Source organism: Artibeus jamaicensis, unplaced genomic scaffold, assembly GCF_021234435.1.
Source record: "Artibeus jamaicensis isolate MK-2021 breed Jamaican fruit bat unplaced genomic scaffold, CSHL_Jam_final contig_3176, whole genome shotgun sequence".
Classification (NCBI taxonomy): Eukaryota; Metazoa; Chordata; class Mammalia; order Chiroptera; family Phyllostomidae; genus Artibeus; species Artibeus jamaicensis.
This window is the reverse complement of record NW_026521740.1, coordinates 3,831,859-3,857,531: the sequence shown is the minus strand read 5'-3', so window position 1 is coordinate 3,857,531 and position 25,673 is coordinate 3,831,859. Positions and strand designations below refer to the sequence as shown.

The 25,673-nt window shown below is 40.5% G+C and overlaps 1 protein-coding gene across 3 annotated transcripts in view; it reads right to left on the bottom strand.

Annotated features, from left to right (window-relative positions):
* UTRN (utrophin) overlaps positions 1-7,331 on the bottom strand; it is a 449,632-nt gene extending 442,301 nt beyond the window's left edge. Inside the window, exons 1-2 of one of the 3 annotated variants that reach the window (XM_037144913.2) lie at positions 7,001-7,331; positions 2,247-2,393 (exon numbers count right to left, since the gene is read on the bottom strand). In XM_037144913.2, the coding sequence (XP_037000808.2) occupies positions 2,247-2,325 (79 nt within the window). In that variant the 5' untranslated portion in view covers positions 2,326-2,393; positions 7,001-7,331. Of the gene's footprint in view, positions 1-2,246; positions 2,394-6,350; positions 6,438-6,717; positions 6,807-7,000 lie in introns of those variants that run through there. The other 2 variants (XM_037144915.2, XM_037144914.2) reach the window with 2 other exon arrangements.
* Positions 7,332-25,673: the final 18,342 nt, after the last annotated feature.

Here is a 25,673-nt window from a genome sequence, read left to right as displayed (position 1 = left end):
TTTCCAACCTGTACATGTTGGCGTACCAAAAGACATTACCACTATACTAACATTTACCTTAAAAGAAGCAAAACTGTGTCTTCCAAAAAGCAGAATTGGTACGAACAGGCCCTTTCAAATCCAAATTTATCTACTGGCTTTTGCAACATAATCCGGCCAAAAGAATGTGATTCATATCTCAGCTATGCGACAGCTAACTTTTCAATGTGTTTTGAAGTAGGTGCCACCAAGAAAAAAAATGTAACAGTCATCGCCTTGGCATTAAAACACTCTTAGCAATTTGAGAGTCCTTAAAAATAAAAACTAACTATTACAGACCCATTGCAGAACTTAAGAAAATACATGAGAGCAAAAGAGAGAAAAGGAATAATCACAAAATGCCAAAATAACCACTATTGACACTTTAGTGTATAATCTGCTAAACTTTGAAAACATAACTTTCACATAACTAAATTCATATTGCACACATTTATTTAATTTTAAGAACATATTTCTGTGCTTATACATGATACATATCAGTAACATTTTTAAGAATGTGTAATCTGCTACTTCATGACCATCCTCTAATTTAATTAACTCCACTGAGACTCTACACAGTATGTTCAGATGCTCTACACCAACTGAACAGAGTAAGTCAACAACTACCTCCTAAAATTATTTGTCCATGACATCTGAGAGCTGTCTTTTTAAATGGTAATTTTTTTATTTAAAGAATACTTCGGAAGTCATGTGCACTCATCACAGACACCTGGTGTTGCTACACTTACCTAATTACTTTTTATGGATGTGGTTACAGTACAGAGTTCTAAATAGCAAAGGTCTCACTGTAATAGAAGTGGACGCTATTTAAGACCACACTCCTCACAATTTATAGCACGTGATCAGCATGAATATATGACATCATCTCACTTTCTTTTCCCTGTTTCTACAGTTACAAAGTTCTGGACACACATATTATCCTCTTAAAAAGACAGCCATCATCCCTTATATCTACATAGCACTTTATATGATTAAACCATTTAAAACAAAAAGAATTTTAGCCCTGGCTAGTGTAACTCAGTGGACTGAGCAGAGGCCTGTGGACCAAAAGGTCAGTGGTTCAGTTCTCAATCAGGGCACATACCTGGGTCACTGACCAGGTCCCCAGATGGGGGTGGGCCAGAGACAGCCAACTAATGTTTCTCTCCCTCTTTACCAATCACCCAGTATCCATATCATAAAAAGAAATGTGGGTGTCTATTAATTTAGAGCTTATTTTCAGTGCATATTTCTACAGTTCCATATAATAAGAAATAAGCTCCTAACATAATGTTCGCTTTTTATTATTATTTTTAAGTGACCCTGGTTGTAATTTTATACCTAAGAGTAACTCTCAAAGTTACTTAAGTATAGTGTTCACACCCAGGGTGGAGTTCTGTGTAATTTTCAAAGCTCAGAAAAGCCCAGCCTGCTCAAAAATACCTCCTCTTAGAGTCTACCTAAAACTCATATTTGAAGTTTTTTAGAAATACAGAAATTTTTATTCAGTGGGTCTGCAGAGGAGCCGGGGCCCCTGCATTTTTAAAACACTCCCCAGGTCTCTCATCTGAACAGCGGGAGTGGAAAAAGCACTCAGTTATATAACAAGACTCGGGGGAAGGAGGGTTACCTTAGCTCCCCAATTTAAACGTTCATCTGAAAGCTGTTCATCTGTCTTAGTCTAGTTTATTACCTAGTCTAGTTCATTAGACTATGGCAGGGGGAAAATGTCCCTTGAGAAGGTTCATAAGAAGTTTCAAAAATGAAAGCAAAAGGCAGGACACCTGTGGCCTCGCCCTGGCCACCAGAAGGAATCAGGGTAAGGAATCGGTCACTGACGTGAAACTTTAGAAGAGCCATCCTGCCAGAAACAATGGGACTGCCTGCCTTAAGCATAGAATCCCTTCAACTTCATAAAACAGGCTAAAAAGGAAAAAAATGCTCAGTGGCATTTTTTGTGTTTAAAGGGGTCAGTCTGATAAATGAACACAGGCCACAGTCTCACCAAGCAATGCCAGTCAACAGACGATGAGATTCAACTGGGTTGAGAAATTACGAGGGGACATGCAGAGACATATGTCATCTCTTACAACATTCCTTCGTCAGAGTTATGTTTCTCACAAACACTTTGTCTCGCAAGAACAGTGCAATACAAGCCAAAAGAAAGTATGTCTTTTAAGAAGTTTATGCATCAAAATCCTTCATTTTCTCAGGCTCCCATTACCTACCGGATCTGGACTTGATGATGTCACTGAATTCGCTCTGCCCATCATCAGGTCTGGCCTCCTGATCTCCGTGCTTGGCCATCTTTGCTGACTTTCAATAAAATCCCAACCCTTGACGAAATCCTCTTTGTTTTTTTAAGACATCAATACCTAAAGAGAAAAAAGAGAGTACCGACTTGAAAAAAACACATTAATACATATTTTGTGTAATATATATAGTCATATACAGTTATATATAGCAACCATTTATTCAGCACCTACTATGCGTGATTTGGGCGATGGGGATACGACGATCAAAAAGAGACACAGCCTCTGCCATCGCGAAGTTTGTAGACACTAAGCAATTAAGTTCCCAATGAATTGTCTCAGATCCTCTACAAACACACAGAGGAGAAGCACAGAGTAACACGTCACATGGCAGAAGAATGCAACCTGCCCTGGGCAATTAGAGAAGCCTTTCTTGAAGTGACATTTGAGCCAAGTTTTCAAGGATGAGAAGAATGCGATTAGGTCATCTTTGACTGAATTCGGAATCTTTCAAAATACACATTTCAGGATAACTTGAAAAATCTAAACTTGGGCTGCATATTAGACAATATCATTGTATCAGTACTAAACCTCTTTAATAGTGGCTAACAATGGCTTTGTCCTTGTGCAAGGAGATGTCTAAGATTGTAGAAGACACACAATAAAATATTTAACAATGAAGTGTTATAATCAACTTCAGTTCAAACAGAGCACCACAGATCTGTCCATCTATGTCTGTCCCTCTGTATCTGTGTATGTACATGTGTGTATTGATACACACACTCATATATACAGAGAAAGACACAGGAAACAACTATTGGAAAATGGTAAGTGAGAAATGTAACCAAAAAGAGTATGGGTGCTCAGTCTTCTCCCTAGTGTAACTATACATAGGCAGGAAATGACTGTGGCCTGAACAAGGGCAGATGGAAAGAAAATGGGGGATATGTGGAATATTTAGATGCTAAATAAAGAAGGCACATGGGATTTGGGGACTGGTTGGCTATGAGAGCTTCAGGGTACTAAGGTACAAAATGACGGCCCAGTTTTATCCTGGGCAGCTGAGTAGAGGGCCAGCCACTCACAGAGCCGGAGGGCTCTGGCGGATGTGCCACTGAAGGAAGAAGTAATAAACATAGTTTCTGTTCGCTGAGTTTGCGGTGCCTCTGAAATATGTAAGTGGAAAAAACAAAAGGCGGTTGGATATGCAGGTCTGACCTCAGGAATGGTCTGAATTAGAGATAAATCTGAACAGTGAACGTTATATCACTGACACAGATTCTATTTTAGAAGGTACATCATATTAGTTCTGCTGAGTATAGATATAGCTCAACAAAATAATTTTAATCTTTAGTAATCAGTCAGAAGCACTTGTAGAATTTAAAGAGTTGAGGATTCTACCCAGCAATATCACGTTTTCTTTACGAATGTCAGGGTGCTGCTCTGCCCGACACTTTCTGGAGCACGAGGCCCCCCAAACCCAGTCAGAATTCAATCAGGAACATGGCTCTGTCCTGGGAGCCCCTAGAGCAGACCCCAAAAGTCAGCTAAATAAGCAAACCGTTTAATTGGGAATATAACGGTCAACACATCCAAATATGAATCTGTGAGCAATGGACATTAATTTACATGTTACAACATATGTCAGAACCAGGGTTTGGTGCTAGCTAGGATTAGACAACTCAATTCTTGAATTCAAAGACATATCACAGGGTACTATTATTTTATATTTCATTTTGTATATTTATGTAACATTCAGTATGTTACATATTTCATGACATAATATTCAAGAAAACACCATATATTATTTTATAATACAAATATATGTAACATATAACAATTATATTTTTATCCTGATTGGCTGAAAAGGATGTGTTATAATAATAAAGATGTCAAAACTACCTTAGAGAAAAGGTTCATGTGGAAGAGTTTGAGGCAGATGAGAACTGTGCTGGTTCCTGAAGCACAGGGAACACTTTACTCCCCCACAGGAAGGAGTATGTGGATTGTGGAGCACCAGTCTGCCAAACTTTATATGAGTATAAAAAACTTTTTTTTAATTTTTGATATTACTCTACTACCGTTAAGTCTTCCAGGATTAGTATGTGATTAAGTTCCCTTTTGGGGGTACATACCTGTAAAAGATTTGCTGAATTCTTAAGTGTATTCCATCATATTTAAAACTGAAAACTTTGTTCAGAGGAATGCATATAAAATTTTATGATGGAAAATCAGGTTTGCCCAGCAAAATTCTCTTTACTGGAAAGCAACAGACTGTTCCCTTTGAGAGATATTTCTAACGCTCTCCATAACTGGTCTTAGCCTCAGTGCTTCCCAAAAACATACCTGACTCCATAAAAAAAGTAAACTGTTTAGACAGGACTTTATTTCACTTGCACATTAATATTTCCTCATTACACAATATTTTATTTTGCCACCGTTCTTAAGACAATTTCTCCAATTTTCTCCTCCTGGTAATCAAAATCCCTCACATACTACAAAGATGCGGCAGAAAGGGGATCGGAGGACAAGAGGAAAACGGGAAAGAGGGAGAAACAGTGACAGCTACCAACTGCCACTTGCTGCCACGAATGGCAGGGGACTCCAGGTTGAGTAACATATGGCAAAAAAGACACCTCCCTCTAAATCGATAAATGTAGCAGCAGTTTATATTTGGTTGCCAGGAGACAGACTCAAAGTTTCATCACTACCTGCATTTCCCATCTACAAACGGAGGAAAGTCCATCTCCCACACACAGCTAGTTAAGGAAAGGAGTACGTGAATGGGGCGCTGCTTTAGAGGCTTTAAAAGCCCTTTAAAATTGTTACTTATTGTTACCACTGCTCTCTGTTTCTGGGCCTTGATAAGCACCCTTTGCAGAACACCTCTGCAAAGGTTAGCCGGATCTTCTCACTGAAACCAATGCTCTCAACTCTAGGTCCGCCAACATTTTCTTCGGAACACGTCTGGCTGTCACATGGACCCGAAGACATGAGTGTGTGGCAATAGACCAATCTGGGGCGTAAGGATGGGGGATGGCTTTAAAGGGAAAGCAAAAGTTTTAATTTTAAAATAATATGGGAATTCCACAAGGCAAATATATTCAACAATGTACAGTTTTGATGGAAATGTGATGTTGATCCTCGGGCAAAAACTATTCATTCATTTACAGTGGGACCCAAAACCCTAGCTGGAGACACTTGAAAGGGAATCCAAAGGGGCAAGCGTTTAGCACTCTGCTTGATACATAGTAAAAGACACCTCCCAGTGCCAAGAACTGCCATTCACTCTCGGAAGCGTTCCAAGGGACGGTCACTAGTACAGTTATTAATGCTGTTTACAGGGGCAATAAATTGTATGTAAACACCCACAGGAGAGTTAAAGAGCAGTCTCATCGGTCTATAAATACGGGTAGAGGGGTTGCTGAGCGACTGTAAACCTTGGCCCTCGCCGCCCGGAACTCCGGAGGCTGAAGCGCCCAGGAGCTTCGCATTCCTCCAGCTCCGGCCTGGCCCGCAGCGCTCTCTGCGGCCAGCGTCCCCCACGCCCACCAGCAACCAGCCCGCTTGGGCCAGTCCGGCTTCCTGAGGCCCGTACAAGCGACTAAGCCAGGGATGCGGCTGCTGTCGCGGGTCTGAGGCCGTGAGCTCCGGCCCCGAATCGAGGGCTCGGGACTCCCTTGAACTCAGTGCGCTGGGGCCGCAGCAACCGTGGCACCGACCCTCCCAAGGGCGGCCAGGGAAACTGACCCGCGAGGCCTGTGACCCAGGTGACCTGATGGCTGGGAAAGAGAAACCTCTCCCCGCGGGAGCCCAGAAAGCAGACCCAGGCTAGACCCCAGGCTCTCCGGTTTAATGTGAAATAAACTGCGGGTCCCCTGGCTTTCGGAGGTCGGGCACGTTTTCTCCTTCCCTAGAACAAGTTAAGTCCCTTTCCGGGCCTTGGGGGGAAACTCTCTTTTAACAGCATGCTTTCTAAAAGTTGCACAGCCTAAAATTGGTGCTTTGTTGGTTTTGTAGGTGGCCTTGGACCACCGGAGCCCCGCATGCGGAGCCAAGGGTGGGCATGAATTATCTTACCAGTTGCAACAAGAGATGCCGAGAGTCCGGAAAACCAGAAGAAACGACTGCACGGGGCCGCGCACCGACTGGGCGGGACGCCCCCTCTCCGGAGCCCCACCCGCGGGAACAGCGACGGCCCGGAGGTCGAACACGTTTCCTGCCAGGCGCACGACTGGGAACTGCTCCCCTGCCCGCCGACCGCAGCACCCTCTCCTAGCGGACACCTCCGGGGCCCCGCCTTCCTGGGCTGGGGCGTGTGTGACATGCCCTCTGGGGAGGCCACGTCCCCTCTCGGAGATCACTGACCCCACCGCGCAAGGCACGGATGCGCGACTCACACCCAAGCGAGTAGGAGGATCGGGGAAGCTAAGGGGCAGCCCCGAACCTGTTGGATCTTTCGGAACTCTACGGATCCCGAGGACCGCCTGCCTCCTCATTCCAAGTTTCCGTCATTCTCTGTCTCCCCGCGGCGTAGCAGAACTCCGGTTCCAAGGAAAGTGTACGCAAAAGTTGGTTACATCTTAGCCCCAGGCTTGAAAAGGACTCCGGACGCTGATGCTGGGCGCACGAGCCTCGGAGAAGTCCGTCCTCCCCGCAGCCCACGCCCCGTTTCCCCGGGGCTGTGGTCACATTACTCAGCGCGGTGCTTCCGTAACGCCTGGACTTACCTGCTCGTGTCCACCCGCGGGCCCGCCTCGCCCGCCGGCCGCCGCCGCGTCCCCAGAGGGCCAGGGGCTCGTCGGGATGCGTTTGGGTCGTAGTAATCGCGGGGGAGTGTGCTAGCGTGAGTTTTGCGGTGCAACGTTTTTTTGTTTTTGTTTTTAAATAAAATGTAGAGACGTAGACGAGGTCTGAAAGGAAAAAGGAGTTTTGACACCCGATTAAAAATGTCCCTGACTTGTGCAATCTTCCTGCGCGAATAGTTCCGCCAAAAACAAAACAGTCCCAGTGCAAACCTGAAATAGGCGCGCAGGCACCAAGTTTGCCAAACACTAGAGAGTCTGCTGTCTGCAGAAATGACCCTAAAAAAGTGGGGCACCGCTCCCGGTGATGCCCCAATCGGCTTCGGGAACCGGAGGCTCCTCCTCGCCCCGCGGCGGGAGAAAGCCCGCGGCAGGCAGCGGCCGCCCGCTCTCCGCCTCCGAGGCTCGGCGACTCCACAACTTCGTGCGCGAGCCGCTCGATCCTCCGGCTCCTCCTCCTCCGGCTCCCCGCCGCGGGCCTGCCCCTTTGTTGGAGCGCTGCACCGGAGGCTGGAGTTGGGTGGGGCGCAGGACAGCTCCGAGGCGCCCCCCTGGGGACGGGCTTGCGGCCCGGCACCCAGGGGCCCGCTCTCCGGAGGAGGTGGAGGCCGAGCAGGTCCAGCCCGCCGACCCGCGCCGCTCCAGCGCTCCCGCTCCGTGTCTCTGCCCGCGCCCAGCAGCCACCAGCCACTAGCCCAGCAACTTAGTTTCGGGAGATCAGCCTCTCTCGCCTCCCCATTTGGCCCCGGCCACGGCCCGGCCCAGGCGGCCACAGCCCGCTGGGCTCGGGGAACGTGGCGCCCGGAGTCACCTGACCGTGCGCCCGGTCAATCAGCGCCCGCCTTGTGAGCCCTCCCGGCCCGCGGCGGCCGGTTCTGCGCTTAGCCGGCCTAGAGCTGCGCGCCCCCGCGGCTCCTGGAGTCGGGAGCCAGAATGGTTGCCTTGCACAAGCACAATCCCCTTTATTTAGTTTACCCGAAAAATGTGAGTCACGCCCCCACCCCAGCCAAAGTGGGTAGTTCGGGTGATTTTCTCTCTCCTTTAGAGATAGCTTTCCATTTGCGCCCCCACTGACCCCATCTTAGTTTGCTGACGTTGCTGAATTTTGGTCCTAGTCCACGGGTATATTTATTTTACACAGTTTTCTTAGTGACGTTTTTAATATTAAGACAAACTTGAAACTTCATTTTCTATTTCTTCTTACCTACAAAAAGTGTTTGCACTGGCCTTATTTTCCTATTTTTCCAATGTACACACCCACAAATATACATCTTTTATAGAGCTTGTCTCAATGCTGAGCAGTTGGTTAAAAAATACCTGGAAAGAAAGGAGTTTGTTCTGTCTGCATTTTTCTTATTTACGTATTTCACTCCCCGTGTGTTTCTGTGATTCTTTTACTTGATCATCACGTTTGGGAGAGGAAAGAAAAAAATCAAATTGCTAGTTGGTATAAACAAAGAGGAAAGGGTGATTGACAAGCTAGCCCTGGCCTCTTGCTGGTTTAGTATTTGCAAGTTAACCATTTATAAATTAGTAAAGATAAAACACCTGGACTTTAAACGATTTTTTCAGAAAGAATTCACTAGCCTTTTATTAGTTACAAAGTGAAAGCTTCCCCAGTCCCCAAATGCTGTGGAGCAGTGGCAGGTCCTGAAAAATAGTCTTTTTTTAAAGGCTCTCTAGTTTAGCTTCCTTCCTGGAGGGTCTTTCTTCATATAATCCAGGTATAATCCAATTAACATCCAGAAGATTACTTTAAAATGGTTATAATTTATTCATTTATTTCATTCATTCATTCATCCATTCATTCCTTCATTCAATAAGTGCCCATTTGAGGCCTGCCAGTTCCCCTGGCACTGTAAATATAACTCTCACAGAAACTCTACCTTACAGAACTTCAAATCTAGTGAGATAAGGCATGTAAACAAGTAAGGGTATGCAAGATCAGCAGTAAGTATCATAAGAAAATGACAGATCGAGGGCTACTTGAACTGACTGTATTAAGCAAGAACGAGGTTTCTCAAACTAATAATTCTACAGACCCTTCAAGGTCTCATTGGGCACTGTATCATGTTGAGTTGACAGAAACTCCAATTTCCTCCTTTGAAATAAAACCACATTGGAGTGTTTGAGGATTATGTTACTTAAAATTAGGTAAGTGAAAAGTACTCTGTGAATTGCAAAGTGCTACACAAATATTATTTAACTCAACATTTTAAAAAATCCCAATCATTTGGGGATCTAGAATTTCTGAGTTTTAAAGTTCGGAAGGAATGTTTAATTTCACTGCCCCACAGGCTTCAAGGAAAAGGTGATAAGGGACAACAGCCACAGCCACCTTCCTGCAAGGGACTCCACCCCCTCTCCAGATTTAGTGGCTTATGGTGTGTCAGTCACCTGGGACCCACCCTCAGTCTATTTCTAGCCATTTTCCCCTCATGTATATGCACAGACCGATATTCTTTGTAGGCCACGGGCAAGAGGAAACACAGGACAGCCTGTTGATGAGATGACCAAGAGGCCTCAAGCTGGTCGTTCTCCCTATTTCCTTAGTCAGTGGGAAGTCACATTTACTGAAAGATGTTGACCACAGAGGGCTATGTTTCCATAGAGCAGATAGTGTGACCTTCCCCTGAAGCTTGAGAATCCACTGGTGGGGGGGGGGGGAGACAAACCCCTGCAGCCAACATCCCACCTGCAGTTCACACGCAGGGACAGGGCCCCGTACTGATGGAGCTCCGTGGGGTTTTGTCTGCCCACTCCCAAGACCAGCTTAGAATATTCAGAGCAAGTGACAGGAATGGGGCCAGGTCTACCATTAACCCCACAGGCACTACACAGCAGTGGAAATTTAAGAAAATTGAACTACTGTCATTGGGATAAAGCCCCTGACACAGGAGAAAATATTATGATATAAGTAGTATATATATAGATTTATATATAAAGATACATGCATAGGTCTATATATATATATAATATAGAGAGAAACATGATTCTGCATAGATATTGTTCACCTACAGGGCACAGCATTCTAATGTAAGAGCCAGAAAGAAAACTTTCTCTACTAAACTTTGTGCAATAGGACATAAATGCTGTTTCTCTGTAAACAATAGAAACACAGTATATAAAAAGCAAGACACTCCTTCAGTTTTACCCTTGGTGTTGACCATGAATAATGTCCAACATGGAAGCATTTAAGAAAGAGACAAAAGGTAGGGTATTTACCTTTTTTTATCTTTTTTCAGGTCTAGAAAATATTGATCTATGACTTACATATAATATAGATCCTAGAATATTTGCTGAAATTGTTGAATTCTTCAAGCAGCTAACTTATTATGTAAGTTGAAGATATAATAAAATTCTTTCTGATACAATTAAAGAAGTGGTGATGATGCATGAAACTTTAAGAGAATAATAATTAGCACAAAGGGAGGGCTTCTCACAATGTGGTGAGCTAAAGAATCACTGGAGAGTGGACTTCCGGTCTACATGGTGGCTTAGGTCAACTCTATGCTCCCCTCCACCCACAACCAGATCAGTATTACAACTAAATTATAGAACAACTGCCCTTGAGAAACACCTGAAGACTAACTGAACAGAACTCCTATACAGATATAAAAAAGAAGGCCCATCAAGACTGGTAGAAAAGGTGGAGACTTTTAGTCACACACAAGGGAGCTCCCATAAGACTATCAGCAGATTTCTCAACAGAAACTTTGAAGGCCAGAAGGGATTGGCACAAAATGTTCAAAGTGATAAAAAGCAAGGACTTACCACCAAGATCACTCTACTCAGCCAGGCTATCATTTAGAATCGAAAGAGAAATAAAAACTTTCCCAGAAAAGAAAATATTAAAGGAGTTCATTACCACCAAATAAGTATTACAAGACACATCAAAGAGACTTCTTTAAGAAGAAGAAAGAAAAAAGATAAAAAACATTAGTAATAAAATGGCAATAACTGTATACCTATCAATAATTACTTTAAATGTAAATGGAGTAAATGCGCCAATGAAAAGACATAGGTAGCTGAATGGATAAGAAAACAAGACTCATTCATATGTTGACCCATTTCAGATCGAAAGACACACACAAACTAAAAGTACAGGGATAGAAAAAGGTATTTCATGCAAATGAAAATTAGAAAAAAGCTGTTGTAGCAATACTTACATCAGACAAAGCATACTTTAAAACAAAGGCTATAACAAGTGACAAAAAAAAAGACACTTCATGTGTAGTAACCAAGATACTGGAGCAACCTAAGTGTCTATCAATAGGTGATTGGATAAAGAAGATGTGGTACATATATACAATGAAGTTTTATTACATTTATAGAATTTTTTATATGTAGACCCATGTCATCTGCACAAAGTGACATTTTTACTTCCTCATTACCAAGTTGGATGCTTTTTACTTCTTTCTCTTGCCTGATTGCTCTGGCTAGGACTTCCAGAACTATGTTGAATAAGAGCAGTGAGAGTGGACATCTTTGTCTTGTTCTTGATTTTACAGGAAGAGCTTGCAGTTTTCACAATTGAGTATTAGATGAGGGTTTGTCTTATATGGCCTTTATTAAGTTGAGGTACTTTCCTTTCATACCCATTTTATTGAGTGTTTTAATCATAAATGGATATTGTATCTTATCAAGTGCTTTTTCTACATCTATTGATAAGATCATAATTTTTATCATTTGTTTGGTTAATGAGCTGTACTATACTGATTGATTTGCATGTGCTGAACCATCCTTGTACTCCTAGAATGAACCACACTTGATCATGACATGTAACTTTTTAATGTATTATTGTATTCAATTTGCTAGTATTTTGTTTAGGAGTTTTGCATTTCTATTCATCAGAGATATTGGTCTGTACTTCTCTTTTTTCCTGTTATTTTTGCCAGGTTTCTATATAATAACAATAAAATTTCAGAAATAAAAAAACAATTCCTTTTGCAATTGCAACAAAAATAACAATACCTAGGAATAAGCTTAACAAAGCATATGAAAGACCTATATGTTTAAAATTACAAAATATAATTAAAAGAGATTGAAAAAGACACAGTGAAATGGAAAAATGTTCTATGTTAATGGATTGGAACAATCAACATAGTTAAAATGACCATATTACCCAAAGCAACATACAGATTAAATGCAATCCCCATTAAAATTCCAATGTTATTTTTTAAATAAATAAAACAAAAATTCATCAGATTTGTGTGGTACCACAAAAGACCCCAAATAGAATAATCCTGAAAAAAAAACAAGAATGAAGCCAGAGGTATCATACTACCCAACTTCAAATTATACCACAGAGCAACAATAATTAAAACAGCATAGTATTGGCAGAAAAACAGATACGCAGAGCAATAGAACAGAATTCAATTCTGTTCCATTGAACAGAATTCCCAATTCAAATAATTTCTTGACAAAGAAATTATTCTATTGAACAGAGCCCAATTCAAATAATTTCTTGACAAAGAAGCCAAAACATGCAATGAAAAAAAAGAAACCCTCTTCAATAAATGGTGCTGGGAAAATTGGAAAGCCACATGCAAAAGAATGAAACTAGACTACAATTTTCCCCATGTACAGAAATTAATTTAAAATGAATCAAAGACCTAAATATAAGATCTGAAACAATAAATTACATAGAAAAAACATAGCTACTAGACTAATGGATCTCAGACTTAGAAAAAAATGATGAATTTTATCCCAAAGGCCAGATAAGTAAAGGCAAAAATAAATGGATGAGAATGTACTAAACTAAAAAGCTTCTGCACAGCAAAAGAAACTGCCAACAAAACAAAAAGGCAACCAACTGAATGGGAGATGATATCTGCAAACAAAAGTTCCAACAGGTTAATATCCTAAATATATAAAGAATTCATACCACTCAATACCAAACAATCCAATTAAAAAATGGACAGAGGACCTGAACAGACACTTCTCCCTAAAAATATGCAAACAGCCAACAAATATGAAAAGATGCTCAACTTTACTAGCTGTTAGGTAAATGCAAATTAAAACTATAATGAGATACCACTTCAGGCCTGTTAGAATGGCTATCATCAAGAAGACAGGTAATAAGTATCAGAGAGGTGGTGGAGAAAAAGGAACCCTCCTTCTCTGATCATGGGAATGTAAAGTGGTACAGCAATGATGGAAAACAGTATGGGAGTTTCTCAAAAAATTAAGAATAGAGTTAGCATATGACTCAGCAAATCTCTCCTCTGTGTATCTACCCCCCCAAAAAAAACTTGAAAACATTTATTCACAAACATATGTGCACCTCTGTCTTCATTGCAGCACTATTCACAGTAGCCAAGACAGGGAAATAACAAAAGTGTCCTTTGATAGAGGATTGGATAAAGATGTAGTACATACAGACAATGGAATACTACTCAGCCATAAGAAAAGATGAAATACTGCTATTTGTGACAATGTGGATGGGCCTTGAGAATATTATGCTAAGCAAAATAAGTCAGTCAGGAAAAGCTAAGAACCATATAATTTCACTTATATATGGGATATAAAACTCAAACTGCTAGACACAGAGACCAGGATGGTGGTTACCAGAGGGAAAGGGGTGGGGGACTTGTGAAGGGTCAAGGGAGCCAAATACATGGTGACAGAAGATGACCTGACTTTGGCAATGGGTACACAGTGGAACATACAGATGTACACTAGAACCCTATACAATCTTATTAACCAATGTCAGCCCAATAAATTTAACTTTAAAAAAGGATCTACTGCTGTTTTGTGATCATTTTCATTTGTTAATTTATTAAAACATTCCTGGAACTCCCGTTATAATAATAATAAAAACAATAGTAATAAATTATCATAAAAATAATATATGAAAATAATATAAGGAAATAATCTATAATAATACATAGCATGTATAATATTATAGAATAATATAAAGCAAGGCACAGTGGCTATCTTCAAAAAGCTCATTGTCTAGTGAGAGAAACCAACACACAGATAGACGATTATAAATTAATATGGCTAAATCAGTATTACCAAGATGTAACATGAACCAGAAGAGGAACACATAACCCAATATGAGGACAGCAAGGACAATGGGGTGGGGGCAGCATGAGTATCAAGAAGTGACACCTGAGTGAAGTCTTAACAGATGAATGGCTTTAAAGGACACCGGTTGTCATGCCTCTGCCCTGCATCTCTTGCTAACCACATGGACCTGAGGAAGAGCCCAATGTCCAGTCCCAGTAAAAGGGTAACATATTTGGGCAGTTTATTGGTATTGTTTGTGGAACTTTAACGATTGATTATTTTGATTAACTAGTTTGGTTTACAAAATTAGGACGGGCTGCTTTTTGGTGTATGGTCACTACAGACCTCAAACTCGTGGCTCCTTGCATTACAATGAAATTATGTCACATCGAATGTGCCCTTCCTCTTTTAAGCACCTTTATTCAGTATCTGCTGTTTGTGAAATAACATGAGAGAAAGATGTTTGTATTTCTGTAACTCTCCACAGGGACACACTGTGCTCCTGCTTGGACACAGCAGTCACCTCTGCCAACTAGGTGTCCCAGGGATCTAATGACCTCCAACGGTCACCAGCCAACTCCTGTGCACAGCCAGACCTTTCCTCAGAGAATGAGGGCAACTTCTCATTTGCATTTGTGATCCCCTTGGCATCATGAAGGGTTGTTTTATTTGTTGGACGAATCAGGCTCAATAGGTTGAAGATGCATTCTTGATAAATGATGCCCATATGATAACAAATCTTCCTCTCTAAATAAAGGTTCCTTGTATTTCAAATTCAGAGAGGTGGGTGAATTTGTTTCTCATGCAACACATGGTAGTGTATGGGTGGTGGACTTCACAGAACCCATGATACAATCTTAATACCATATTGATATTTAGAGTAGCAAGTTACTTGCATTAAAATAGCATCTGTCACATTAAATTTATGCTATTAACCAGTAATTTGAATGAAATATGTGATTTTGTTGTTAGTTTTTTGCTTTGCTTAAATAAATGTATAAGAGCTATATGTATAAGTAGTCTATAATCATTTTGTAAACATTTTAGTAATGTAAAAATAATGCAGCAGTACCAGAGTCTATAGATTCTATTTTTTGCTTAAATAGGATTAGAACATTATTCAAGTTTGCAACCATTGGATTACTACAATAACTGTGTTAAGACCGGTCAGTGTGATCACGGGTTTTTATAAAATATTATCAGAAATGTCAAAAGGCCCATAAATCACTCTACGCGTATAACATGCTAAATACTCCAAAGTCTGTATAGACAAAAACTCAACTGCAATGACTTCCAGGTAAAGATGGAGATTGAAAATACTACCTAATCTTCCTTCTTCCAACCCCCCCTGAAACCACACCAGAGAGATCTGTTTTAAGGCATAAGACTAGGAAGGTATGACAATGACAATGCTTTTGAAGCAGGCAAGTAGATAGATGGTCAAGTAGAAATTAACTTGGCAGACCTGAAAAAAGCCAAACCCTAAATCAGCATCAGGGGCAGCTGAGAATAAACCCAAATCCCAGGTGTGGAAAACACCAGGTACCCTGGAAGAAAAGGGTGACAGGGAGATAGATGGTACACAGAATTGGTTGAAAGATGTACTTAGATTCCTCAACGCCTTGGTTCTCCCTACACAGCTGGGTAACAGCCTCTTTCCACCCCAGCAGATGACCAGAAGAGTATTCTCTTGGTCAGAAAAACTGGGAAATCTCTGGCCTCTGGAACCAAGTCAAGGACAGGGGACCTATTCCCTAAACAGGGGGAGGTGAGTAGGCATACTGGATGCTGGCACCCCAGCCTCCCCTCCCCCCAGCCTCCCCTCCCGACTGACTTCCAGAACGTAAACAGCCACCTCTTTACAATCCACACAGGAGACCGGAAGTGCTTTACCGGGAATATGAACAGCCCAAGAAGAAACAGTTCAAGACAGACAATAGAGATTCCAAGACAAAGAGCTGACCTACGTCACAGATAAGTGAAACTCATCTGTGCACCGAGTTTCCACTCACCCTCTTATTCTAGCACTCTTAATCATGATCAGACAATTAAGAATTGCTAAAGGATATTACCTCACATAGATGTTAGAATAAAACAGAAAAACAGAAAAAGGCAACTTGAAGGAAACGATGACTAGGTTGACAGGGGGGAAAATATTTTTAACTACTACTAATCTATAGAAGATAATAGGAGGTTTTGAATTAATGAAACAAAAACAAGGAATTTCCAAAAAATAAACTCGACAGAAAAAAAATTTAAACATGGTTGTAGAAATGAAAACTTAGTAGGTATATTAGGAGATAAAGTAGAAGAAATCTTGCAGAAAGAAAACAAAAGGAAAAACACATGGAAAATAGGAGAGAAAGCAAAAGCAGGTTAAAAGACTAATCCAGGAGAAGGTCTTCAAACACAGACTAGAGAAAACAATTATTTCATCAATAAAATAATTTAAAATTTCTGAAAATTAGTGGGAAAGGGCTCACCGAGTGTCCAACACAACAAAAATAGACCCACACCAAGACACGTCATAGAGATATTTCAGAACCCACGGAAGAAATAGAAGGTTCTTTAATTTTCTAGGGAGGTGAAGAAAAAATAAATCACCTGCAAAGTAACAGGAATCACCAGAAAGTTTTCAATAGCAACATAAGAATTTAAGAGAAAAATGGAGCAATGCAATCAAAATTTTTAAGGAAAATGATTTCTAACCCACATTAATTACTTAGACAACTTTTCCCCCAAGGGTGAGGGTAACGATATTCCAGTGAAAAAGCTTACCTCTCCTCCACACACACACAACTGTCTTAGACACTGAAGGATACATGTAACCGAAACAATGAGGTCGGGCAGTAAAAGGGGAGACATGCTCTATGGGACAGAGTGGGAGCCAGCACAGGAGAAATAGAACAGGAGCCCTTGCAACCAGGATGATGCAGCAGGCAAGGGGGGTGCCCATCTGGACTCACGGGGACCCAAATACTCCAGAAGAGACTCAAGAAGATAAAATTGATATAATCCCCAATACAAATGAATATACCGAAAAGACATTGAAACATCTGCTGGATATGTGTACATAAAAATTAGTGCATACCCTGCAAACTAGGCAAAAAAGTAAAACACTTCTTAACTGAAGGAAAACAAGTGGTGCAGTGATCAGAGTTTACTATATGACTCAACACTGAATAGCCAACAGAGTCCTAAGAATGTTAACCTTGAACACCGAGTCAATTAAAATTGCAATAAATCTCAGTCAGGAGCAGGGAGAGCTGGGAAGTGTGTGCAAGTTGGTTTTAATAGTGTGGGAGACGAGCTACCTAATCCTTACCTGTATGCTGGTAAATCAATAGAGAGTATCTAAAACCAAAAAAAAAAAAAACACTGAACAAACAAGGAATAACATTTCTAGCTTATTTCTTAGAGATATGGAGGAAATAACCAAAGAAGTAGCTTTCAAAATTCAAAATAGCTGTTCTAGGAAAGGGATTATGGAGGAAAGAGGTTGGTGGCTGACATTTGTCTTTGCAAACTTTGTAGAACTAGCCGATTCTCAAAATTATGTGTACACTTAACTTTAATACAAATAACAAAACAGGCTTACAGAATCCGTGAGTTATGCGGAATGGTACAGAAAGGAGTGGTTTGTGGTGGAACCAGAGACCCGTATCTCCATAACGAAGGTAGGATGGATGGTGACTTTCAAGGGCCTCAGGAACCTCCCACTACAATATGAATATTTAAAATCACTTATGATGTAATTTTAGTTTTCACCTGCATCTTTTGGCGGAAAAGTGTTGATTTCCTCAATGAACTGAAATGGGATTTATTACACTAGTCACAGTATATGACATATTTTTCATGCAGAAGTATAAAGATCGTAACTCAAATAATGTCAGGTTCACTTTACTACAATGGAGAAAGAACTGAAAACACATAAAAGCCTTTTAATTTGGCATTTGGTTGAGGATAAGCCTATGGAAAATTGACAAAACAGCCAACAACTTTAATATTAATTTACATTAAGCTACTGGGTTCAAGCTTTTCAATATGATATTATTGCTACAAAATAAATTCAGAAAAATTGGGAGAAAATATTCTGTCAAAAGTTTTGTACTAACAATGCTTGGATCAGAGCAAATAAAGGTTTACTGTTTATAAATGTTTTGAAAATAATACTTTGCACTTTTGTAACTCTATGCATTTCTCTAAGCACTTTCTCTTTTTTACTTAGATGTCTTTTTCATTTTAGCATACCTAAAACTTAACTTCCCTTAATTATCTCCCTTTCTTGACTTACCCAACCCATTCATTTGGTACCACAATTCTGGTCACTCTAGCTCGAACCTAGAATTCTTATCTCTCCTCCCCACTCTCAATATCTAATTGGTTAATAAGCTCTATTGATTCTTCCTTTGCAATGTTTCATACATCCCTGCGACACACGCCCAGCCCTATCACCCTTCTCTTCTCTGTACTTGAACTTTTGTAATGATCTCCTAATTGTCCTCACTTATCCCACACTTCCTCTTTCCATGCCTCTTACACTTCACCATCACATCAGCTTACGAACATGCTGATCATGTTGTTCAAGAGTCTCACAGCTTCCAATTGCCTTCAGATAAAAGCAGCCACTTCGACCCAGCAGCAAACCCCACTTTTGCTCCTCGTGGACTTTTCTGCCCACTGTTTGTTGAAAAGTCTTGCACAGCTCACCTCCGGGCTTGGTCACTCTGGTCTTTCCTCTGGAGCATCTGCTCGTGAATGCCACCCTTTTATTAGTGTGGCTCAAGTCCACCTTCTCTTTTCTTGAGTAGGCATTCCACAGTTACTCTGTCCTTTGGATTCTTAACACTTATTATATCATTCATTTAAAATGTGTCATATACTGCCTTTCATGGTTAGTGACATCCTCCTATGCATGCATCTTGTCACCTGAAGAAATAATAAACTCCCCTGAAGCCATAGGGTGTCTGATCCTAACATGGGGATGCCCGTATGGTATGTTTCCAGTGGCCGATTGAGAAGGAAAAACTGGTTTGGGCTGACCTTTTCCACTTCCACATAGATACAGAGCATCATAAAAATATATATAGTAATATGAATATACTTAGTATCACTGAACTGTACATGTAAAAATCATTAAACTGTAAACTTTATGTTATATATATTTTACTAGAATTAAAATTATGTATATAAGTCCATATTTTTTCATTTTTATTTATTTTTTAAAGATTTTATTTATATTTAGAGGTGAAGGGAAAGAGAGAAGGAGAGAAATATCAGTGTGTGGTTGCCTCTCATGAGTCCCCTGCTGGGAACTGGCCTGCAATTCAGGCATATGCCCTGAGGAATTGAACTGCGATCCTATGGTTCACAGGCCCACGCTCAATCCACTGAGCTACACCAGCCAGGGCCATATTTTTTTTTATTTTTGAAAATTGTACTATCTACTCCATTTATTAAATATGAATGAGTTGAAAGAAAACACTGGATTCAAGTCCTTACTCTATCAGAGACCAACTACTTGATGACCTTGGGCAAGTTGCTTAACTCGTTGAGCCCCCATTTCATGGTCTGTAAAACAAGTGGATGAATTTACCGCGTGATACGAAGGCCCAGTCGGTGAGTCTGTAACTACATCTCTGTGGAGAGCACGCATGTCTACAGAATTAGGGGAGAAAGCTCTCTATCTGGCTCCCTTCCCAGATTCACAAACCAAAGCACATTAAGTGAGCGTCACCTATTCCACTCCCAGCCCTGCAGATTCTGAAAACAGTTTGGGAAACCGATAGGAGCTGTCAGTTTGGAGAGTTGTGCCCCACACTTGCTGTGCCTCTTTTGCGGGGGATTCTGGCTGGGATTATACTCCCATCCTGAATCCCTGCCCGGGTACATTCACCGGACTCAGCCCCACTTGCAAGGAATAAACCCCTCCTTTGAGTAGCCGGCTGACCAGGCCTCCAGCTCCAGCTCCGCCTCTTCCGGCATGAAGTTGGTGGTGGGGGTGGGGGGGGGGGGTGGGGGGAGGGAGTCTCTTCTTCCCTCAACTACGACATATCAGAGGGAACTTGGGGGAATGGATTTTATTAATCAGCCAAATTTTTGAACAGACTATTAACTTCAGATTTTAAGTGGTAGGACTTTTGTCTGCTTTGAGGTTGTAAAATCCTTACCAAAAAAAAAAAAAATATATATATATATATATATATATATATATATATATATATATATATGTTCAATTTTTCTACCTTTCGGGAAGGAATACTGTTCTGATGGTAGTCTTTTGAAATTAATTATGAGAGTTGAGTTGTTTTGGGTTTTTTTTCCCTAAACTACTAGTAGGTTTTGTTTTTGTTTGCAAAAATCTCTGGTTCATCCTTTGGCTCAGGTTACCTACAATAACTATAAACCCATCAAGCAAAAAGGCAGTATTATTAATACTCTTTAAGAGTGTTAGCATATTGTAAAATTCCAGAGGTTTAACTTATACATGCAAAGTTTGGGCAGAAGAGGAGAAAGGGAGATTATCAACTTAATTGTAGATCACTCCTCCACCCCAGTTTACCAGGAGCCCGGATCAAGGGTACAGCCAGATACTTTAGGCCTGAGATCACCAGACTGTCAGCCAATCTTTGTTAAGAGAGAGAGAGAAGTGGGACAGAGAGAGATTTTTCTGGCTGTCATTGCCTTAATAACTGTTTAATTATTTAGTGACCTGCTAATCTCTCTATGGGATTTAAGGTTATGCATATAACAATTAAATAAAAATCGAAACTAAGTGGATGAGGAAAGCTGGACCAAATAAAAATGATATGTTGGAAGGATAAGATAGGTCAGGGAAGAGGTTAAAATACAAAGATATATGAGTAAGCTTTTTTGTTTATTTCTTAGTGTTGTATCATAATTATTGTGAATAACAGCCCTTGTTTAATTTCACAACATGCTATTTGCTACCAGGCCATTTCTAGTAGAAACTTCTCCAAAACCTACTCCATTAAGTGGCTCAATCAGCTGCAGCCTGGCTCCACATAGTTTCCTTATCTTCCTTGGGCTAATGGTGGGTTTGTCAATATTAACTGGAGGGATTTCTGCATTAACAGAGCCAAGATTCCTGGGGTTAACTTCTTTAAATTCTAGAAGTCTTACAGTTCATTTTTCTGTCATTGTGATTGATTAGCTGTCTGGAGTTGGCTGAATGATTAGTGTGGTTTCTCTGTGGCACCTCCTTGACCTTGACCTCCAGCCTTCCCAGTGGTTACCTCGAGTAGCCAAATGTTTGGAGTTTGCCAAACAGAGATTCCGCGGCTATATTCCTTTTTCCGGTTATGTTGGAAAAGAGGCTTTTCTGTCAGTACTTATGTTTCTAATACCAGTCTGTGTGGTTTTGTGATTATGCTGTTTCTTCAGAAAATTTCAATACTGTTTTATATGTTTTCCAAGAATTTCATAACCAACACACTTTTTAAATATTAAAAGTAATACTTTCTTAAATCTAGAGATTCTTCCAAAAGAACACTCAATCCCAGATTGTTTATTAGCTTCCCCAAAAACGAAGGTTTTCTGTCTTTAACAGAGATATTCAGCCTGCAGGCTGGGCTGCATGGAGGTAGAAAAGGTTTCAGAAGAATTTTTCCAGAGGAAAGAGTGTAAATACTCCGACATCTCTTTGATAGATCAGAGACAGAAAACAGAAGACTGGGTGACAGACAGCCCACACACAGAAGAATTCTAATGCTGGGAAAGAATGTTGCCCACAGGCAAATAATTTCAGAGCTATAGTTTCTCCCTGCAAAATTGGCCTTGGGTATAGATGTCATAATGGAAGATGGGAGGAGGAAGGAGGCAAAAGTGAGACCATGGCTCCTAGACTCCTTCTGGGCCATTTGTCCCACTATAAGATCATATGTCTTGATTTTTTGATGTATGATTGACATACCAAGAAAGGGGTACATATCTGATGTACATATCTCAGTGACTTTGAAAATAAGTATATACCCACATCACCATAAGCAACGTCAAAACCATACCATCTCCTCTGAAAATTTCCTCCCACCTTCCCTCTTTCTTTTTGATAAGAACATTTAACACAAGATCTACCTTATTAGTAAAGCTTTAAGTACACAACATGGTATCGTTAACTGTGTGTATTATGCTGTGCATGTGTCTCATGAACTATTCATCTTGCATAACTGGAACTATGTACCCTTTGACCTATATCTTCCTGGTTCCTCCTCCCCATGCATCTGCTTTTTAGTCAGAAAATAAGGGCATCATAAAGATGAAAGTATTGAATTCTCACCTCAGGAGGCAAATAGCAAACATTCCTTGTATCAGAACTCTTAGGTAAAAATATTCATTTAGATTTATTTCATAAAAAATGTTTAAGTAATGAATATTCCTGTCTAAACAGAGTAAGAACTATATCAGTGAATACGTTCTCAGCTCTGCCACTCACCAGGTCTGACTTCAGGAAAATATTTAACCCCTTGGTTTCCCTCCTATGAAATTTATGACACCTTCGTAAAGGTGTTATGAAGGATTCAATGAATACAATGCATAAAAGCATTTAGCATAGTTCTGAAAACATGATATTCAATAAATGATTATTCTTTAGCTCTTATTTAACAATGGCTGATGCATAATCCAATTTTTTTAAATGCTTTGGTTTTGTTACAAGACTGAGCAAAACACTTATAGAAATCTTATTCCTTTTTTAAGCATTACAAAGAGTTGTAATATATTTTTTGCAGATTAAGAAATAGAAGCTTCATGCTATGAATTGAATGTTTCTGTCCCCCTAAAATTCATGTATCGAAGCCCTGATTCTCAATGTGGTGACAATGATGAGTGGGACATTGGGAGGTAATTCAGTTTGGAAGAAGTCATGAGGATGGAGCCCCCACACTGGGATTAGTGCCCTTAGAGAAAGAGGAAGAGACCAGAGACTCCTTCCTTCCCCCCTCCCTCCCCTGCCCCCCTCCCCCCATCCAATGAATGTACAAGGAGATGGCTCTCTGCAAACCAAGAAATGGCCTGTCACCAGGAACCAAGTTGGCTGGCACCTTGATCATGAACACCCCAGTCTCCAGATCTGTGAGAAGTAAATATGTGTTGTTGAAGACACCAACTCTATAGTATGTTGTTACAGCAGCCTGAGGTAACTAAGACACTTAACGAGGCTAAGTAAGGTCACCCAAGATCACATGGCTGAAGAGTGGTTGCACCAGAATTTGAATACATGTTTGACAGAAAATCCTGAGCTTTTTCTGTAAAACCATGCTGCCACCCAATGTCAAGAGGGAAGCTACTTGGGTTCCTTCAGTTAGGAAGTTCCCCTGAGCCAGCCTGAATCCAGTTGGTACACTTTGTTATCTATGTTACCATGTATAAGTTACTTGACTTCTCTGTGCCTTGGTTTACTCATCTGTAAAATGGGGATAATAGTAATAATATTCTATCTCATAGTTATGAAGAGAACTATAAGACATATGAGGTATTTAAGACAGTGCCTGGCACGTAGTAAATTTTGGTGTTATTAATATTATTAGCACTATTCATTACCCCGGGGTCAACCCAGATTACTCTTTGGGAGGTGCAAGAAAAGAGCAATAAATACTGAGTTTTCAGCACAGACTGTGAGATTTTATACAGTACAATGCTAGTGTATTACTCATGGAACATGAACCTTGTGGTTTCCTGAAATCATCCTGAGAATTTTAGAGCATAACTTAACTGGTTGCCCACAAAATCAGCAGTAGAGCTTTTAGAAAATAGTTGTTGTCGGAGACTTCCATCTCCAACTGACTCCTACCCACCCCCACCCCATCACTGTCCTCACACCAGACTATTAATCAGAATCTGCAGGGGTGGACTAGAAATACCTACTTTTAACAACTATTCCCAGTGATTTACATGTGCGGTCTTCTCATCTAGCCTACTAAAAAAGGAAGAAGAAGAAAACCCAAGAGGTTACGGGATTTTTCCCACGATTTAGGATTCTTCTTACAATAGGATACCAACATTTACACAGGTGTGCTGCCTGATTGATTACCCCAGGTTTATTGCCAGGACAGTTTTTTGACCTTGCCAGCCAAAAGAATTGTACACCCAACAGGATGAAGCCTCACACATCCGCCTCTGCACACCTGGGATGCTAGGGAGCCGAGGCTTGCAGGAGGACTTACCTGGCAGGTACCAAAGCTCCTCTCCCTTCTTCTGTGAACTAGAGTGACAAACATGAATGAAAAGTAACTCAGTTGGGCTTGGATTCTGTGTCTGGCATAAATACTATAGGATTCTGCATGTAAACATGCAATTTATCTTCTATTTGACTTAGCCCTGGTTGAAAGAGAATTCTAGGGTAGCCTTTTGGAAGCATCTTATCTCTCTTTTGTATTCTTAACCAGATGTGATCCTCCTTTTTTGTTGCTTGGACTGCTGTTGACACTGGGTTAAGGTGGGACCCACAGACCCTGTGAAAGATGCTGAGGTTGTTCGTTTACTTACTCTCCTCCAAGCTTAACTGTGCTGGTAGACCCACCAAATGGTAGTCATACCAAAAATGTCTTTGTACTGTTGACTTGTAAACATAGCCCTAAAATCAGTAGAGTCTTTTCTCTCAGAGTTCCCAGTATTTCAAGAAATCTAAGACAAAAGAAAAAAAATCTCTTCAAGACTCTCATGGAACCAATTTGTAGTACAGTCCAACAACTGACTTAATTATTATTTTAAAACATGCAAATGCAGTTTTTAAAGGGTAGTTCCTAAGTATCTCCCAGGCAGGCATATCTATAAAATGTGGAAAACAGTTTAGTCACTGAGAGAAAACTAAGAAAATTGTTATAAATACCCAGTCTTAGCCAGTCAGTAGCTAAGCTGGAAGTATGCCTATTGCTAAAGAAGGATGTTTCAACTTTCCTAAAAAGGAAGAAGAAAATTAGTCATAGGAACTTGTTTTTATTTTCCAATACAGATATTCCCTGTGTGGAACCTTTATTGCCAGGAACACAGAGTTGAAAGGAATACACAATCATTTTTTAACCTAGTGGTTTTTCCTTCTGAAGCCCAGGAAAAAGAAATGTTGCTATGGTGAACATCCCATACTTCTTTTATCATTACTCATCAATCTTATCATTGCTTGTTCGATATCTGTCTTCCAATTAGACTATGAATTCTAATAGATCAATTACATTTTTCTCATTTGCTACTGTGTCTCTGGTATAGGAACCTGGCACGTAGTTTCACATTCCGTAAATTTCTTTTTAATAAAATACTAAATAAATTACATTGCAGCCATAGACTTCAACAGGGATGACTGGAGCCCCTAAGATTTAAATTGCAGATGAAGCAACTAAGTTGAATTGGAGTTGCTGCATGTGTTGTGTACAAGATGGTAACATACATAAGAAAATCAAATGAAAAAAGGAGGAAATTCTAGTTTTAGAGGCAAAAAAAATCTTATGATTAAATTGGTAATCATTAGGAATCAAAGAGAAAAATGCCAAATTGCACCAAAGCCTGGCTATCTTACAACATCTTTCATCTACTGTATAGTACATAGTAGTCTTTGGGGTTGTTTGTTTTAACA